This window comes from Dermacentor variabilis, chromosome 8, assembly GCF_050947875.1.
Source record: "Dermacentor variabilis isolate Ectoservices chromosome 8, ASM5094787v1, whole genome shotgun sequence".
NCBI lineage: Eukaryota > Metazoa > Arthropoda > Arachnida > Ixodida > Ixodidae > Dermacentor > Dermacentor variabilis.
Window position 1 is genome coordinate 62,520,695 of NC_134575.1, and position 20,375 is coordinate 62,541,069.

At 42.6% G+C, this 20,375-nt stretch overlaps 1 protein-coding gene across 6 annotated transcripts in view; it reads left to right on the top strand.

The window, feature by feature from the left end:
* The first annotated feature begins 1,756 nt into the window (after nt 1-1,756).
* LOC142590274 (uncharacterized) overlaps nt 1,757-20,375 on the top strand; it is a 34,782-nt gene continuing 16,163 nt past the window's right edge. For 2 of the 6 annotated variants that reach the window (XM_075702250.1, XM_075702252.1), the window contains exons 1-3: nt 1,759-1,974; nt 12,695-12,724; nt 16,377-16,403. In XM_075702250.1, coding sequence (XP_075558365.1) covers nt 1,935-1,974; nt 12,695-12,724; nt 16,377-16,403 — 97 coding nt within the window. In that variant the 5' untranslated portion in view covers nt 1,759-1,934. Of the gene's footprint in view, nt 1,975-12,694; nt 12,725-16,376; nt 16,404-20,375 lie in introns of all 6 variants that reach the window. The other 4 variants (XM_075702253.1, XM_075702251.1, XM_075702249.1 and 1 more) reach the window with 4 other exon arrangements.

The window sequence follows — 20,375 nt, forward strand, 5'->3', positions numbered from 1 at the left end:
CGGCACTGCCGCCGTGCCAGCGGCGGGCACATCTTACCGACTGGCGCGTGAAGCACGGCTCTCGATTCCTCCGTAGCCGCGTCACGTGGATGTACGCCTCACTGCCATGTCTCTCGTTTCCCCGTTTGCGCGGCGCGTTCCTAAGTGACATTCCTCTGGCAGTGCATGCGCTTGGCTGTCGTTCTCCCGCCTCCACTCTTGCCCTATACCTCCCCTTACCTGGCGCAGTGCTGTTGCTGTGACTCGAAAGACAGTTTGTAGCGTTTCGTCCCCTTACTTCTACTTCCCACCCCAACCTTGTTCAGCCACATTGAGACCTATATCTGAGGGATTGAGTGTGTGACCTCTGCTCAATATCCCTGTGCGCCACCCGTCTCCTCATCCCACCTCAGAAGAGATATTAAATAATAATTGCTAATCTCCCCCCCACCCCTACTCTCTGAGGCCGTGACCCACTATAGTATGGCGCATCTCCCGAGCGCCGACTCGACAGCGGCGGATCGCGGTGTGTGCTGCCCAATCCGAAACGCAGAACCGCCTCCATTCGGCACTTCGTGTTCTGCATGAGGTTGTCAGTTGTTGAAATAAGGCTGTAGCTGCGCTCAAATATCGCATTAAGTAGCTGCGCTCAAAGTTCGCATTACCAAGTAGCGTAATCTTCGGCCAATTTTTTTCCCTTCGTAATCACCCAACGTAATCGCCCAGCGCATGTCATGGTGCGTTGGGCAATGCAAAAGTTCCCGAGGTACCGCGACTTCACTGGAGACCTTTCAGGCAGTCCTCACTACATGGAGGCACTTGTGCATGTAACCTCAAATCTGTGGCTTGAAGGCTCATTTTTGAAATATAAGCTATTTCCGTTGTCCTGCAGCCGTTTAGTACTTTGCAGACATGAATGCCGCCGAGTTATGTACGTACTACGCTTCTACATGTAGAATGTTGCAAAATGGGTAGAGACTCCGTACATTAATTATTTTTTGGATATTCCACACCCACTGTATAGTGAATTAGCAAGCAAACAGGCAGGAATAAGTCGCTAGTAATTTTTTTTCGTTCAACAGCAAACACCTTCGTTTTGTCCGATTAACACACGTCCACATCATCACGTTATTCTGAACAAAACTGCTCAGAATAAAATGTTCAGACCGGCAACTCTGTAGCGGTGGTTTTTAGTGTGGGTTTCATTACTCTGGTTTTATCAATAACAATTTCTATTAGCACAGACCAATGTACTTGTCTTGACAGTGCCCACTGAGCGTGAACGACACCATGGATTTTGTCCGTCTTTTCATTGTCACCGCAACTGACCTTACAAGAGTGAAACGCGGTGCCTGGAGTTACTTCTTCAATCATGAAACATATTTGTATTCAGTAAGATTTCAGGCTCTGGCTGAGAGATTCATGCGCTAAGAAATAGCCACATTGAAGTACAGAGAAAATGTCATTCGAAGGCGGCGATCTTTTATTTTCAGGCCACTTTTGAGGCTGTGTTCACGCACATGTGATATGACAGATCATGCTTGCTGTGCGAAAGTTAACCCACCGGAGCGACATATTTTCTGCAGCCTCTGTGACTGACAACCTTAAGGTCTCTGAAACATGAGAAGACATCCCGGTGCGACGAACTCTGTTAGTTGTTGAATGTCATGGGCGTGTGAACTTATAGTTTTCTATGACTTCATGTGTTACTGGAATCTATGACGACAACCAAAAATGTATGTTGATTGGTTACAAACGATTTGAAGAGAGCTTATTTTCGAGCACACGGCTCCAATGATGTATGACTGGAATAGTCCTGCACGTGCACTCTTGCTACTGGAGCGTCTATGCTGAGGACCTAAGAACGATTCTATACTATTTATCGCAAAGCCTGAGGAAACCCCGAGCCATTCGTAGACCATTGTGGGAAGTTCACAGGAGAGAAGGAACCGAGCATGAATCGATCACAGTTTCTTTCTCTGGCATTCCTAACAGGTGTGTTCTTTCACGGATTTATTTTCCACGCGGGATGATGTTGAAGATTTCTCTCTAGCAGTGCGTATTTTGTGAATGGTAACCGAAGCAGTAATATTGAAAAGAGGCAATGCAAATATTGGTGTCTTCATTTGAGAGAAATTAGCAATGCGAAATTATAGAAAAATTCGTATAACTAAAGAAAGTAGAATTACTCTATTTAAGCCTTTCTGTCTTCCACAGACGTGTAATGGAATTTAGATGTTTAGAAACGACCTTTCTGCATTATAATAATGGTATCTTTTCTATCTATACGTATACCAGCGGGTTTCATTGGCACCGTCGAAAAGTTAGCTTTTGGTCCACTTTCGCTTCTCTTTCTTGGATTACCTTTTACCATTAAATTTGGACTACATCTAAGTACCCCTATCATTTTTGCTTCGGTTCTTTGCCTTGGCGTCACCGGAACGTTGTGAACTTGAATAACGCGCCTCCTCCTCATATCATACTCATAATTCATCAGCCCGTTTCCCCACATCCTTTTTGCACACTGTAGAGTAGCGGATTAGAGCAAATGACAGTTCAACCTCTCTTACTTTCTGCGAAGAAAAATGCTCTCTATTTTGCCTGTTATAATGTTGTCGTGATCCACAAATATTGAGCCCTCAGTTTCCGTTCTTCTCATTAATTTATAGCGAATGTGGCAATCTTGATGCGATTAGGTAACAAGCAAAGGTTTATTAGCCACGTGCCTCGTCTCGTAAGTTCACGTGTTGTTTTACAGCCTCATGCAAAAAATCGCGTTTCACATCCGCCCGCTATGGCACTAAGTGGCACTGACTAACACTTCCCGGGCTAGACGTAGCACATATAAACATCCAAGTTAGGGAACGAATTATTGGGCGTCGCTGTTGCACGATTGGTAGTGCTACATCAAGTGATATGTATGTATGTATGTACGTACGTACGTACGTATGTATGTATGTATGCATGTATGCATGTATGTATGTATGCATGTATGCATGTATGCATGTGTGCATGTGTGCATGTGTGCATGTGTGCATGTGTGCATGTGTGCATGTATGCATGTATGTATGCATGTATGTATGTATGTATGTATGTATGTATGTATGTATGTATGTATGTATGTATGTATGTATGTATGTATGTATGTATGTATGTATGTATGTATGTATGTTTGTATGTTTGTATGTATGTATGTATGTATGTATGTATGTATGTACGTACGTACGTACGTATGTATGTATGTATGTATGTATGTATGTACGGTTGTTTGTAAAGTGAGAGTCAGCCAGGATCCGGTAGGTGAACAGGCACGGTAGGTTGAGGACACACGTACGAAGACAACGATGCTTTATTTCCAACGTTTCGGCTGGGGTACCGCCTTCGTCAGGGAATACTGAAACTGAAAGGCATCGTGCTGAACTACGTATATAGATTATATATATACGGCCTAGGGAGCCCGCCTATGCGCTTATCCACTGCCACAAGACACAATGTTGCTGTAAGGAGGTTGTACTTGTGAGGAATCAACAGTACATGTCAAACAAGAAAAAAGAAATGTGTGACGGGTTGGTTGTAATTGGTTCGTAGAGCAAGGCTATGTACAACGAAATCCGGGTTTACAAAAGAGATGACACCATATAAAAAATAAAAAGAGAGAAGCAACTATTACAGAAGAGAAATTTTGCTGTTAGGTGAGTGCACCTGTTACGAATCATTAGTACACATGTCAAATGTGGTAAAAAATGCACCATGGGGCAGAAGTGGTAAGAGCAGGTTCGTAGAGCAACAAATGTAACCAAGGCAGGGTTTACAAATGAGCTTGTGTACGCAAATTTTGTCAATAATGTGGAAACAATTCATGAACCTCACTCTCCCTAGCTTCATCATCATCATCATCATCATCAGCCTGGTTATGCCCACTGCAGGGCAAAGGCCTCTCCCATACTTCTCCAACAACCCCGGTCATGTACTAATTGTGGCCATGCCGTCCCTGCAAACTTCTTAATCTCATCCGCCCACCTGACTTTCTGCCACCCCCTGCTACGCTTCCCTTCCCTTGGGATCCAGTCCGTAACCCTTAATGATCATCGGTTATCTTCCCTCCTCATTACATGTCCTGCCCATGCCCATTTCTTTTTCTTGATTTCAACTAAGATGTCATTAACTCGCGTTTGTTCCCTCACCCAATCTGCTCTTTTCTTATCCCTTAACGTTACACCTATCATTCTTCTTTCCATAGCTCGTTGTGTCGTCCTCAATTTGAGTAGAACCCTTTTCGTAAGCCTCCAGGTTTCTGCCCCGTAGGTGAGTACTGGTAAGACACAGCTATTATATACTTTTCTCTTGAGGGATACCGGCAACCTGCTGTTCATGATTTGGGAATGCCTGCCAAACGCACTCCAGCCCATTCTTATTCTTCTGATTATTTCCGTCTCATGATCCGGATCCGCCGTCACTACCTGCCCTAAGTAGATGTATTCCCTTACGACTTCCAGTGCCTCGCTGCCTATTGTAAATTGCTGTTCTCTCCCGAGACTGTTAAGCATTACTTTAGTTTTCTGTATATTAATCTTTAGACCCATTCTTCTGCTTTGCCTCTCCAGGTCAGTGAGCATGCATTGCAATTGGTCCCCTGAGTTACTAAGCAAGGCAATATCATCAGCGAATCGCAAGTTACTAAGGTATTCTCCATTAACTTTTATCCCCAATTCTTCCCAATCCAGGTCTCTGAATACCTCCTGTAAACACGCTGTGAATAGCATTGGAGATATCGTATCTCCCTGCCTGACGCCTTTCTTTATTGGGATTTTGTTGCTTGCTTTATGGAGGACTACGGTGGCTGTGGAGCCGCTATAGATATCTTCCAGTATTTTTACATATGGCTCATCTACACCCTGATTCCGTAATGCCTCCATGACTGCTGAGGTTTCGACTGAATCAAACGCTTTCTCGTAATCAATGAAAGCTATATACAACGGTTGCTTATATTCTGCACATTTCTCTATCACTTGATTGATAGTGTGAATATGGTCTATTGTTGAGTAGCCTTTACGGAATCCTGCCTGGTCCTTTGGTTGACAGAAGTCTAAGGTGTTCCTGATTCTATTTGCAATTACCTTAGTAAATACTTTGTAGGCAACGGACAGTAAGCTGATCGGTCTATAATTTTTCAAGTCTTTGGCGTCCCCTTTCTTATTGATTAGGATTATGTTAGCGTTCTTCCAAGATTCCGGTACGCTCGAGGTCATCAGGCATTGCGTATACAGGGTGGCCAGTTTCTCTAGAACAATCTGTCCACCATCCTTCAACAAATCTGCTGTTACCTGATCCTCCCCAGCTGCCTTCCCCCTTTGCATATCTCCTAAGGCTTTCTTTACTTCTTCCGCTGTTACCTTCGGGATTTCGAATTCCTCTAGACTATTTTGTCTTCCATTATCGTCGTGCGTGCCACTGGTACTGTATAAATCTCTATAGAACTCCTCAGCCACTTGAACTATCTCATCCATATTAGTAATGATATTGCCGGCTTTGTCTCTTAACGCATACATCTGATTCTTGCCAATTCCTAGTTTCTTCTTCACTGTTTTTAGGCTTCCTCCGCTCCTGAGAGCATGTTCAATTCTATCCATATTATACTTCCTTATGTCAGCTGTCTTACGCTTGTTGATTAACTTCGAAAGTTCTGCCAGTTCTATTCTAGCTGTAGGGTTAGATGCTTTCATACATTGGCGTTTCTTGATCAGATCTTTCGTCTCCTGCGATAGTTTTCTGGTATCCTGCCTAACGGAGTTACCACCGACTTCCATTGCACACTCCTTAATGATGCCCACAAGATTGTCGTTCATTGCTTCAACACTAAGGTCCTCTTCCTGAGTCAAAGCTGAATACCTGTTCTGTAACTTGATCTGGAATTCCTCTATTTTCCCTCTTACCGCTAACTCATTGATCGGCTTCTTATGTACCAGTTTCTTCCGTTCGCTCCTCAGGTGTAGGCTAATTCTCTAGCTCCCTAGCTTAAATACTCTAAAATCTTACATCAGCAACTAGGAAATCGTTTGGGGCGAAGCGCGCGCATGTGTCGGATGTGGGAAGAACTATTCTGGCTACGTGGCGTAAACAATGTCAAGGAGAGCAGCCTGTTTATTCTGAGGACAACGAGTATGTGATTCTCTATTTTGCGGGAAAAAAAAGGTTGATGTACCCGGGTTCTCGTCAATGCCAGAAGCCACGGCTCCAAACTTGTGGGTTAGAAATGATTCGCGAACTTCCCTTTCGTGGTGAGAGTTGAAAGCAGATTCAAGTATAGTGGTGGTTAGGTTGTCAAAAAATGTGGACCGGGATAGTGACATTGTTGGATACTGGAGAATTTGCAAGGCTCCCAGCGTGTGATTTTGATTATTAAAATGCAATGTAAAGGGTGTTTTCGTTTGTCTAAGGTACTGTAGTTTGCACGCCAAGCATTTTATCATATAGATAACACTGGTCGTGTCACAGTCGAAATTATCTTTTATCTTAAGCCTAAACTTGACGCGGTGCTCATAACACTTAGCGAAGTCGCCATGCGAGAACAAACCTTGCACCGTGACTTGTTGCAAAGATGACATCCTATGTGAATATGCCTTGTTGTCTTAGAAGACGTTAGCATGTCGCGTAAGTTTTTTGATCGCCAATAAACTGCATGTGGCGGCTGCAGAGAAAAGTTTCTCGCGCAATTCCTCTGCACGAGTATATTATTATGCTCTTTAAGGATGATATTAACTATGATATTGATGCAGAACATGTTAAAACTAAATTAGTATGCCTTTGTTGCTTAAACCGCTCATGCATTATAAGAAGCGCACTGCTGCCTACTGCATCGACTCTCTTAACAGCGTCATTCACAATTAGGAGCGGATACTTCTGGATTATCAGGGCAACGTGAAGTGTGTCGCAGTTAATAAAATCTGTGTGTTTGGTCACAATCTCTCGAAACTATAAGTGCTTGACTAAGGTGTATGCTGGTTTTGCAGTGTATGACAATGTTACTTTGGAAATAACTGTACCTGTGAACGTCAGTGAGTTTCTTATAAAGTTTAATAGTTAGTTTGTTACCGCACAGGGATACTGTGACGTCTAGAAGACAGTTAGGCAAGTGTGAGTAGAATTGAGAAAACGAAATGGATGGATGAAACCTATTAAAATCCACAACGAAGGCGAGAAGTTCTGCCTACACGTGGTCCCAGACAGAGAGATGTCATCAATATGGCGTTTATAGTAGCACGCATTTAGTTGACATGTTAAAATGACTTCATTTTCTAGTTGTTCCATAAATATATTAGCGTAATTGCGACCTATTTTGGTCCCCACAGACGTCCGACTCACTTGTAGAAGTGTACGACGTCAAATTCAAAATTAATAAGATGTTTGATTAGATTTAGCAAGGTGGCTAAAGTACAGCTCTCCACAGAATTGTCGAAAGGTGAGCCATTGTAAAGCCTTAATGACTTATCGGATGCCGTCGTCGTGGGGTATGTTAGCATACAGTGAGGCAACATCCAGTGTAACCAGCAACGAGCCATAGGGGATATCAAGGTTAATCATACCAGCTAAGAAGTGGGACGTGTCCTTTAGACAAGAAGGAAAAGTAAAAGAAATCCCCTTAATCAGGCTATGGAATTATCTTGAAAGTGGCTTGGTGGCAGTTCCAACGCGTGGCACACTAGGGCGACTGGGGTTATTAGTCTTGTGTATCTTGGATAGTAAATAAAACGTTCCTGGGACTGGACGTAGAGCGACTAACGAATGCGTTGCTTTGTCGCTGATATTGCCATCGCTTATCAAATCTATGATGGTGTTAGAGACCATGCTTTTTAAATTGTCATTTAGATTTTCGTCAAGCCGCTTGTCGAACGTGTCAGCCATGTTGGTTATTACTATAGCTTCTCCTATATTTACGCGCTTTATAAAAATATGCAATTCTTTCTAGTCCTTCAGTTAATTTTAGTTCATGGAGGGAAAGGTTTCGCTTGAACGAAACGTGTCTACCATAGGCCTGCAGAATGTGACGTTGTACAGCAGAAATGTAGAAATTGAGAAATTTGTCCAGTTGAGTAGCCGGGGTCATTGCTGGAGTAAGGCAGGTTATTGGACGTAGGTCGGTCACAAAAAATTTCCCTTAGCCTCATATTTCGCGCCAAGTCCTCTAAGCCTTCTAGCAGAAAGTCGTTACAACTGCCTGTAGCCGACCAGAAATTCAAACCACGAGAAAGCACAGCCATTTCATGTGTGAATTGTTGGACAGACAAGCATCGGTATTTTTCGTACGTGCGTCCTCAACCTACAAGTGCATATATATATATATATATATATATATATATATATATACACATACATATATATATGGGTGTGTGTGTGTGTGTGTTTCGCTTCTCATTGAATGCCACAGCTTGTTCATATGAATTCTCAGGCACCCTGACCAGTCACTCGAAAGCGGGGAATATTTCTAATCATTTCATATAACGCCTCTAAATTACCCAAAACTGACTGTCGAACAATTTACATTTAACCCCCCTCCCATTCACACACACGCGCAAAATTTTTCCTGCGTATTGCTTCATATACCACAAATTTTTAGGACATTTCGTGAGTCATACACTTTTTAGAAAATTGTTAACGCTGGTATAAAACGCCAGACAATTATATTGGCGTTACCGGGTTCTCTGTAAAACAAATATCGCAAAATACCTTAGGCGACTTTTATCAAAAATAAAAAGATTGAGCAGTGCCCTTCTTGATTTGCCTTCCCGTCGTAGAAATTGGCAGCTCGAATTTTTATTGCTTAGGTGCAGCATTCATCACAGAGGAATATTGCGCGTGAAGAACATGGTGGTGCCGTTAGCTGGCACTGTAGTCCGACGCTACACTCTGCATGTCTCTAAACCTGCACTGCACGAAGAAACCAATCAGCTGAGAAATTTGAAAGAGGAGCTGACTCTGTATCTTACTTATAAAAAACCACCGAAGTGAAAAAGATTGACAAAAGCCAGTGGTAAAAAGCAGGTTTGATAAGAATTCAGACAGTTAACGCTTTTCAGGGATGGCGTTTCGGCGTAATCGGGTGATGGGATATAAAGGAAAGAAAAAGCCGTCCTTACACCTCACCACCGGGGTCATCGTGAACATGAAGCAGAAGCGTGGTATTCGTGATAAAGTGCTCAAACGAAAACTTCGTGAAAACCACAGGGAACGAAGCTCATACGGCTTTTTTCTTGCCTTGAAGCTTAGAGTACCAAAGCACCCCGAAATTTCACAAAGAGCACTTTTGCAGAAGTCGGAAAAACATTACATAATTTGGTTTTGAGCTGTCGGCTTCTTTACGTACCGCACCCTTACGCGTAGAAACATTCGGAATGTATTCGGTGAAGCTTAGTAATAGTAAAAAAGGGCCGTTCTGACACTCCATAGTATGTTTTCCCTAATTGTGCATGCCCGCACCCACCGTCTCTTATTGCAGCTGCGCCACGTCCATTAAATGAGCTGGCTGGACTACAGGGGTAGGTTCGACGTAGATTTGATAACTTGAGCTCCTGTATTATTTAATTGTATTTATACAGATAATTTACTATTGCCGTTTTCTTACGACAGCTGCCCCATCTTTCTTCGTATTTATTACAGAATAAAAATATTATAATATAATTAGCTCTTCCATTAGCTGATACGTAAATACATATGATATGTGCCATGAGTAAGAGCAAAGTGTCTATTAGAAAGTTCTCACTGTAACGAAATGCGCAAGTTCATAGTGTAGAAAGGTACTTAATAGAAGCAAGAATAAGGCGCATACACACGACGCAATACAGGCAATATTCGTCGCGAATACCAGCGTCATGAAAGCATTTACATTGGTTAGCGATGAATTACTTTTGATGGCAATCTGCCTAACACTTTGGGAAATGAAAAACTTCGATGTCCCTTAAGCAATCGGTGTTACTGTTCACTCAGAATAATAGCGTCCCCAGGTGGTCAAACTAAACCCGGAGTCTCCCGTTATGGCGTGCTTCATAGTCATGGCATGGTTTTCGCACGTAAAATCCCACATTCTATTTCAATTTAGATTTCGTTCCTTTAAGGACGTTCCATAATTCCACAGAAGTGCCCGTGCCATCTGCGGTGGAATACCTGCTATGGCAGCCACTGAAATCTATTTCTTACGTTGCTGTGGCAATTCGCGCCCCTTTTTGGGGGGCTATAAGTGCGAAAGCAGTGTTTCGATTACGAAGCCAGTGTTCACCTGGTTCAGGCTTTATGAAGTGCGCAATTATTGCTACAAAACATCTTTCGACAATGGAATAATATCTGTCGTGGATTGCTGCACTACTGCTTTTTGGACGTGTTTCTTTCGTCTAAACTGAATTTTAAAATGGGAAATGACGCTTTTACACCAACCGTATGTCAGGCTATCAGCCAGATTAACATTTCCAGCATGCCATAAATGTTTGTATCTCTGTGTAACGCTCTCTCCATTAACGACATAATCAGACGATGTCATTTTGTATCTGACATAGAGGCCATATAGCTCGGGTCATGCCTTCGCAAGCTAGCGGTTGTAGAACTCTACAATAAATCAACAGATCAGTACGCCTCTTAGGAAGTTGCTTTCCATCAAAGGCCAGGCGCCCTTGACCTAGAGTGGACGCTGCAATTGATGTTTGGCTGGGGTTCCTAGCGCATTGAGTGTGAGCTCTTCACGCACATGGAATGCGTTCTGGACACTTGCGTATAAGTTAGAGCAAATAGTTTAGCTACATCAATTTTCTCTAAAGCTTAATCTAGAAAAACTAAGCATGCTACGCTTCTTAGACACCTGCCGTTTTGTAGGAACAAAACACAATTTTTCACCCAGAAATAACGCTCGCCTGCACAAATGGTGCTTTAAGTGAGTTCCGCTGACAATAAACCGATTTAAAAATTTGGGAGAAAGCAAGGGCCTACAGACGTTATTTTCTTGACTAATGCATCCATGCAGAAGAAATCTGATAGTAAACAGCATATAAAGAACCAGAACACTACTCTTAAGCCTATTTGTAACTGGTATTCGGATTGGGAAACAGACCGACAGGACGATGACTGACAAAGAGAGCTGGTTAGTGAGCTCCCGTATAGTTGGCTTCCTTTCAGTCTTTGTCATGCTACTTCAAAAGGAGCTATCAAACTTAATGAGAGCGGAATTCCCGGCAAGTTGGTAATACATTACTGAAATGACTGATTGGTGTGTGACTAATGACTAATTGCTTGGTGGGTCGTCCTGTCACGTCCGTGTCGTTTTTTGTTGTGCAATATCATTCCAGCTATCAAACTATTGTTGCTCACTGAGGGCATTTGGACATTATTGCTCCTTAGTGTAAACATTGATAATTGTCAAAATCGGAGCGATCAGTTTTCTCAATTCTTACACGCATTTATATAACGGCATATCAATAAATATATTTTTCAGAATTGGCGCAACGGATCCATTATTGCTTAGGAGAGGGTGTGGGGATGCGGGACTTTAACGCGTTCCCTGGTGTTGCTTTCCCCGCATGGCTCCCGTCTCCTGTATTCCGGCTTCGCCGCGTGGCATCTCGGTAGTGGTCGGTCTGGTTCCAGAGTAGTACAAGAGATGGCAAGAGTGTTGAACTGCTAACACAACCCAACGGTGGGGTTACTTGGGCACAACAGGGAGAAGGCTCTTCGTCTTTGGCTCGGGTGATCGCCAAGCGGCGCGGACATTCCGCGTATGGGCTGATTCATGCTTCTGGAAGACAGCCTCGTGAGGCATGATCGTTCGCATGACCGTATACCCGAACGACCAGGCGTTTGTGTCCAGCATGAGGCTGGCTATACAGTCGCGGTGAGTCAGACTACCAAGATTAGTCGCGCGGCTATCGGCATGTTCTGTGTATAGAATTCCGGCTAGCAGGCATTAGTGTATGAAAGGTGCAATAAATGCTTTTGTGATTGTTTGCGCTACTCAGTTGTCGATCCTTTGGCCCAAGACTACGGGCGAGGCCCCCACAACGGCTGGATGTTTGGTGACTTGTGCTATGTTAGCAGATATTTAATTTTAGGATTCAGCTCACCCTACGAACAGCATAACTTTATGCGGCGTATTGATGTCCCCGAAAAATTAGTACACTTATTTGAAATATTCCTGCAGATTGCACACCTGAATGCTAAAAGAAATTTGATGGCGCAACCAGTACATTCGGATAAATGACGCTACAAATTGTAATTGCGGCCGAAGACTTAGTTATTTAGACGTACTGGACGGTTTATTACTATTGTTTGAAAGGTACATTGGTGGGTCAGGCTCCTTTATGTCACGATACCCATTAATGCAGAAAGCCAAATATGTTATGGTTTCTAAGCTATACGAAATTAATATTGGGAACCTAAAACTGGGGCATTGGTTTCCATGACTAATCTTACCATGTACGTAAAACTCAGATGATGGCGGGTCATCTTTGTACCGTTCAAAAGTCTTATTTTCACAGTGCGTTGCATGGTTTAGCCACCGCAAGTACTACCAACGCCTTGCTTGATTCATGTTTACCAAAGCAAACGCCTGCCAAGGTTTAAGAAACTGGGGAGGCGAAAGTAACAGTAAATACAAATATATTTATCGTCATGTTCATTTACATTTCATTTATTGTCCTTGGTAGCTTGATCTGACGATCTGACGATTTCTTTTCTGCAGGCTTTGCTGTTCAAGTGGGAATGTCTGACGGTAAGTGCCAACAAATGTCTACCGATGGAATTAGGCTATAATTTTGGGAATGTATTAAAACCGTGTTATTAACGCACAGAGTACGCCACAATACATAGGAATTCATGGGCTGCAGGGGATAACTTTTACGTTTTCTATTTCAATGAGTATGCAGTGCGTAATTTACTTACAAGCTTCTGCAGAAAAAATATTCATTAAAGAATAAACTAAGACTTTAGAGATCCAAGTTATCCGCAATATCATCGATGATCACAAGCCAAATGGGACAAATTTTTTCGAAATTATGTGCCTATACTTATTCTCTGACACGGGCATGTCGCTCAAGTGGTGATCTCAACACGTGATGCATTTAATTTTTCGAGCTGTAAAAAGTAGTAAGATGTCATAGCAATCATGATAATCAGATTATGACAGGGCACCTCAAATGTAGGCAGTAGTAGTATAAACTTTAGTAGTATTTCTCGTAGTAGCAGTTTTTCTCCTAGGAATCTCTGTCAGTGGGTGGTTTACTGAGTCCAGGGGCAGCTTGCACGAAGATATAATAACGAAAATAATAACGAATATAAGAATCTCTACTTGTGTAGGCTAGGTGTTGTCTATGGAACATTTAAAACGCGTTCTTAAATTCGTTATTATTCTCGTTATTAAATGTTCGTGCAAGCCGCCCCGGGCTCTACTGGTCTCTGCGGCTCGCTAGGCTTAATCTTTGCTAGCAAGCCAAACCTCCCACTGCATGTTGCTTGGCATTTGTGTCGTAATGGGGAGAATTGTAAATTCGAGGCTGAAGTTTGTACGTCCACGTTACGTGGGAAAGGGTTGGCCACTGCCTGCAGCAAGGACAACTACGTCCTTACAGTCCAGGGTGTATCTTACTATGTTTTTGAAGGTGTGTGATATGTGTTTGTATGCGGCGCCAGACCCTGGACTGCCGTAGTGCGCGCAGCGGAATTTTTTCTCTCTGCTTTCGTTTTCGAGGATACCATGTGGGTGGAAGGCGGGTTCCCCGGAATGTTCGGTTGTTGCTGGAATGCTTATTGCTCCAGTAGTGTTTTACGCCCTCTCGTTTTCGACGAGCGCTCCGGGCACGACATTATCACGTGGTGACATTATAAGGTGGTGCCTAGCATTCGGTCGATTTTGTGCAAGACTGTACCAGTCACGTGTGAACGGAATGCTGGGTGGGAGTCCGCCTTGACAAATGCAGATTGCTGTTTCGTCCCTGCAGCTTGAAGGACCATTACTATGGTTGCGGCCTCCGCCGTACAGGCCGAATGGGTCTTAATACAGGCCTGTTCTCGGTGTGGATTGATTAGGAGCTGCCATTGTGAATTGGTCTGTTTTCACCTAGCACGTGTCCGCGTGGCATATATCTGGATTTTATTCGTATTTCTTTTGTAAAACCTTTGATAGCGCTTTTCTTCTGCTTACTTGGCGTTCTCTGCTCATCTTCTATGGGATTACTGAGACCTGCAGTGTGTCTGTTTAGCAAAACTTTTTATTTCCACGCGTGGTGTGCTCTCAGGGGGTATTCCAACCTTTGCGGGGGCGCCTTTCCTTGTGCTATTGCATTCAGACGTCCTCTCTGTGCTGCAACTACTGCCATGGCGTGTTCTTCATATGTGTTGTAAACGCCAAGAGCTTCCAGTCTATCGGTGCTCTTGCTTCTTGATGCCTCCAGTGCAGCCTTATACGCAGCCCCGATGATGTATTTCCCTTTGGTCCTTTCGGTCTTATTTAGTTTTTGAGAAGGGAGGAAAATATGTCACCCAACTTGTAACGAATTGTTGCACAAGTATGACCGTCTCCGCTTCCCTTAAACATCTTAGTTTTGGTACTTTGTGAATCATTCGTGCCCCATTCGTTGTTGTTTGTTTTAATGTGTCTAGCATGTGTGATACCCTGGCGTTTTCTTGTATCCACATGCTTGCTATCCAGAGTTCTGGTACCTCTGTAATCGGCAACCTGTACAAAATTGGGCTAAAGCCCTGGCGCTCAGTTCTGCTCCAGTATGGGCCTTTCACGCATAGATGTTCCGATTTTTGCAATGCGCATTTGATGCCTGCCTCTGGAGAAAGATGTTACGCTTTATCAATCGCTTTCTACAGTGTGCGCTGCTTTTCCTTTTATGATCCTCTGTGTGCAAATAGCGTGAGGTCATGTGCGTATATGGCCAGCCACAGCCCTTGGCCCTCCGGGAGAGGTCGAGACATTTTCGCCATTCTTGTATTGAAGATGAATGGGGGCAGGATGGCACCTCGTAGGGTTGCTTTGTTAGTTAGCGTGTTGTGTACGGATCTCGTTGACCCTATACATACCCATGCCGTGTTTTTCGGTAAGAAAGAAGTTATTTATTGTATGTACGTTCTTCATTTCTATTTTTCTCAAGTTCCTTTAGGATACTATGATGAGAGGTGATGCTCAAAGCTCTTTTGAGGTCATGTGCTACAATTATACTATCCTCGCCTCCACTTAGTGCGTTCAGTGCTTTCTCCTTTAACAGCAAGAAGACATCTTGCGCTGAAATATGTCGTTGAAACCCCGACATGGAATGTGGATAGAGTCCCCAATAGCTGATATGCCTACTAAACCACATTTGGACTATATTCTAGAAAACTTTCCTATACAAGACTTGATTCATATAGGTCCTAGATTCTGGATGTTTTGGGGGTAATACTCGTTTTCTATGAAGAATATGTTAGCTTCCTGCCATTCCTGTGTCACTGTACTAGGGTTCCAAATACGTTGTTAGAAAAGTACGTTAGACGAGCTAATGCATCGTAATTTAAGTTCCCAATCGTGTTTGTGGTTTAGTCCCTACCTGGGGCAGTGTTCTTTTCAAATGAGTGTGCCGCTGCATAATAGACCTCTGCCACGGTTATGGGGCCCTTGACTTTGTAGGTGATATATATATATATATACATATATATATATAGGCTGTTGAGCCTCCCTATGGAATGCCTGTCCTGTATTCAGATCAGAGTATTCTAGAGGTGTTCTATGAGTTGCGTTTTTGTTAGCGAGAATTTATTGTTGATTTCTTGGAGGGTTGTGTTCACTGGCATTTTGGAGTTTGTGAGCTTCGTCCGGATTCTCAAGATAGCACATGTTTTTTTTTGTTTCTTGTTTTTTTTGTAGTGGACCGTGCCTTGCAACGTGTCACGAAATTGAAGGCACTTCTGCGAAAACGTTTTTTTGCAGAACACCCTCAATTGTAAATTACTTGTCAAATAGGGCACAAGATCTTGGTTGGAAATTTGACGAAGTGATAAAAGATGCTGTCATAGATGTTTTATTTTGTGCAGGCTGCCTGTGAACATCATAATCTCGATCGACGTGCATATAATTATTGATGGATTACTCAATTCATTCCTTAGTTGTACACATTTCGCAAATCAATCAGGTTGACCTGCTTGAGTTTAGGCAGAATATGCACGAATTCAATTTTATTTACTGTAAGGTCACGGTCTATCTAAGGAAATGTAACACCTATGTATATGTTTCCTCACAAGATGGCGGAATAACGACACCACTACTTAAGTTTTCCCTGAACATGCTGTGGAGAAAGTGAGGAAATATTCATTCCTGCTCATTTTTACGAGACGTTTTGTCTCCCGCGCTGTGGCACTAACTCTACTATGCTTTTTTGAATTAGGGGCCCCGCAGAGTGATTTTTCTGGGGGTAAGTGATACTTAAAATTTATATTGCCTTATTCAGGTGTCCGTAGAGCCTCAAGGTAGGTAGCTTTACACTAAGAAATATCAATGCAATCATGTGTAATAATAAATACTTATCTTATTGTCTACAAACGAAGAGTCGTTACACATGTACTACCATTATCGCCGGCTTTTCTACCCGCAGAAGATGGCGCTGGAAAGTCAACATTGTAACACAATAAAAGAAAACCAAAATTTAGGTGAGACAGGATACTAGTAGAAATAACAAGAAAGTGCAATGCTCATGAGTTACAGAGGCAAAAGGGGACGCTTGTTGGCGATGTCGATGTGAGTAACCGTAATTATATTGCATGAATAAGAATAAGCTTCACGCTGAGGAATAAAACACTGATCATAAAGCAATATTTCAAGGATTGTTTATTGTTCCTCGTAATTGTTTTTAGTCACACCAAGCCATACATTACCTTAAGAAAATGCATGGGCAATAACTGATACCACTATACTTGAAATATAGATGATTTGCGCTGAATAGAGGTGCTTAGCTATAATTGTAGGAGGAAATGAGGCAGCGGGATGCAGGAGGCAATAGCTCCGAATGATAAATGCACAGCGCAGAACAGTATTGAGCATTATTTTCTTAAACCACTGATACGATCACGCATGGGCAACCGAAGGTGAGCCTAAAGACACAAATTTAAAACTCGCAGTAACCTGACATATGAAATCAATCAAAGCCAAGGTAATTTATGAAACAACTCCGTTAACAGCTTCATGAAAAAAGCGCTTGTTCAGTGCGAACTGTGTGACTGCGTGATGCAAGTTTCGATGTGATTATAAATTTTCTTCAGGAGCCGATTATATTGGCTATGAACGTGTTTTCCAATAGAGGTCTTCATTTCTGCAGCTTCAAAGAGCACTGCGTGCACGGCCTTTGCGTCACGCGAGATAACGAGCTTTAAAATAAGGTTTAGTGCTCGCTATTAGCGTCATGTGCTTGCAGTGGTTCGAGAAGCGAGAATGGAAGCTTTAAAAACATGTAACCTAAAGCAGAGCAAAACAAATCCTCTTTGGATACCAAAAACAAGCAAGGGGCTGACAGATGGAATAGCACACTGTGGTATAAAGTTCGTAAACAGGGATAAGGTGCCTCTGAAAGACTGGCCCTTCTGAGGCACCTTATTCCTGTTTACGAACTTTATACCTCTTTGGATACATATTTCATGAATAGTAAGAAGTCTGAGTACTGATGTACAGAGTTTATAATAAACTGGGGCATGTTAAGCCCCAGAATTCAATAGGCCGACCTAGCAACGAGACGGGACTCTTTCTTGCAACGAGATGGATTTGCGTTATATTTTGCGGCTTTCAAAGTTCACTAACAATTTAGGAAATATAGATTTCTCGACTAACCCTTCTTTCAATGCGTAAGTCTTCTTAGGCGACTCACCCACGAAAGTGGTCCGTCGGTCTGTCCGTCCGTAACGCGTAACACAAGGTGCTCTGCAAAGAAAAGCACAACAGAGTCTAAAGGAAGAATGCGAAAGGAAAGCCATTGGGGTTGGTGAGTTTCGAACCTACGACTCTACACTCGTATCACTAGTGTCTTAACCATTGGGCTAAGCACCTCAGCTTGCAGAGGCTAAATATATCTGAACGATATTGTGTGGTGCAGGCGGTACAAAACAAATATCAAAATACATCTTCTATGACGACTTTTTTTGGAAATTTTAGTGAAGTAAAAGCCATTTCTAAGACCACATGTAGAGCCACCTTAGTGCCTTGCGGTATAAGGAAAGTTCAGGGTTTTCTAAATTTTTTACGAAACACACAATATTCGCGAAGCGTTTCAGTGATCCCGGGATGCGCCTTCTCTTGAGCCATTCCTTCGCCGACCAAAATTCCACCCGTCTCTGAAGGCTCATGCGCTTCGCATCGCGCAGCATACAGAGCCGCAGTCAATGAGTTGACAAAGATGACAAGAAATGATGAGGTGTTATATGAGTCTCATCAGGGTTGATAATGGTTTGACGAGGATGGACAATATCCTAAAGAGCGATAAGCGCCTAGCTTGGTCGGATCAATTCTGATAAGCTTAACAAACACCTGTAAGAGTTGATAAGAGTCGGGTCAAGTTCGATAAAAGCTGATAAAATTCGATTCATATGCCATAAAGTGGATACCTCAATTTAAAGGTTGATACTGACCGATTATGATCAATAAGACTCAAATCGAGCCTGATAAAGTTGATAACCGACAAACGTTGATAAAGGCACGCTCTATTCCGATGAGGCTGATAACGACCGATAACGGAAGATAAGGATTTATACTAGACAGATTGAGTTTTATAAAACTGATAATGACACCAGGCTGCGGGGAGACGAGCAAGTGGCGCAAAGCTTACGAATATTTAGACAAATCCAGTGGAGTTTCTGCATAATTTTTTAGAGGAAATGAGTGAAAGCGGAAGCCTGCGACATCGTTCGTTGTGTTTGAGAGCTACAGGTTAACGAGGACGGGGCTGAATGTGGTACAAAGGGAGAACCGATGCCTCGATGAATCTTCCCATGTTTGTTGATGCAATAGGTTTGCATCGAATTTGGGTCAGAGCGCTATTTACTTGAGATAGCATTACTGGCGCTAATGCTAATCCATCTTTGAGCCGGCGCAAACACAGTGGCGCTGATGATTTTTCTTTGGGCCAGAATACTTTTGGGGCCCCTATTCTAAGACTCTCTAATAAATCAGAAGTTTATTTGGGGCCCCTATTATAAAAGTGTCTATTAAGCACAGGTTTCTTTGCAGCCCCTGAGCCATCTATTAAACAAGTTTATTAAGACCCCTATTATAAAGCTCTATTAAACAGATGTTTCTTGGTAGTTCCTGTTATAAAGCTCTCTATTAAACAGATGTTTATTTGGTGCCCCTATTTTAAAAGCCTCTTTTAACCAGAAGTTTACTTTGGGCCCCTATTGTAAAACTCTCTATTAAACAAAAGTTTGGGGCCCTCATTACACCACTCTATTTTAAACAGTCGTTCTATTGGGGCGCCTGTTATAGAACTCACAGATTAAGAATAAGCTTCTTTGGGCCCCCTATTAAAACCCTCTATTAAACAGAAGTTCATTTGTCGCGCCTATTACAAAACTTTCGAGTAAACAGAAGTTTCATAGGGGTTCCGGTTATAAAACTATCTATCAAACAGAAGTTTCTTTGGGGCCCCCGTTAGAAAGCTCTGTATTGAACAGATGTTTCTTTGGCACCCCTGTTATAAAGCTCTCTATTAAGCAGATGTTTCTTTGGGTCGCGTGTTACAAAACTATCTATTGAATAGAAGTGTATTTGGGGCCACTGTTATAAAACATTCTACTAAACAGAAGTTTGTGTGGGGCCCCTATTTTAAAACTCTCTTTTAACCAGAAGTTTCTTTGGGGTCCCTATTAAACAATTATCTATTAAACAAAAGTTTCTTTGGGGCCCTATTAAAAATCTCTAGTAAACAGAAGTTCCTTTGGGGCCCCTGTTATAAAACCATCCATTAAACTGAAGTTTATTTGGGGCCCCTATTTTAAACCTGCTGTAGAGTCGGCATTATTGGTGACTGGTCGGACAAACGAAGTTGCAATGCGAAAATGTTTTACAACTTTATTCGTAAGCATTATGATTGTCAAAGTGGATCGTCAAGTAGCAGAGCTAAACATATATATAAGCATACGTACATATCATGCAACTCACTGGAGTCTGCTCAGGACCACAGTCAGTAGTAGCACTTCGCTCTTCGAAGAGGCAGCATGTGTGTCTAGCGAGCTCTTCAGCAGCACTTTGCAGTGGGGTGAACGTGGTTTATATCATGCATCCGGGACCACTATGGGGTACGACGTAATACTAACGCGTTTTTTTGCATTTGCAGCAAAATTCCCATTGAAAGTTTATTCGTAATTACGATATGATTGGGGGGCGTTGCAAGGATCATGACACT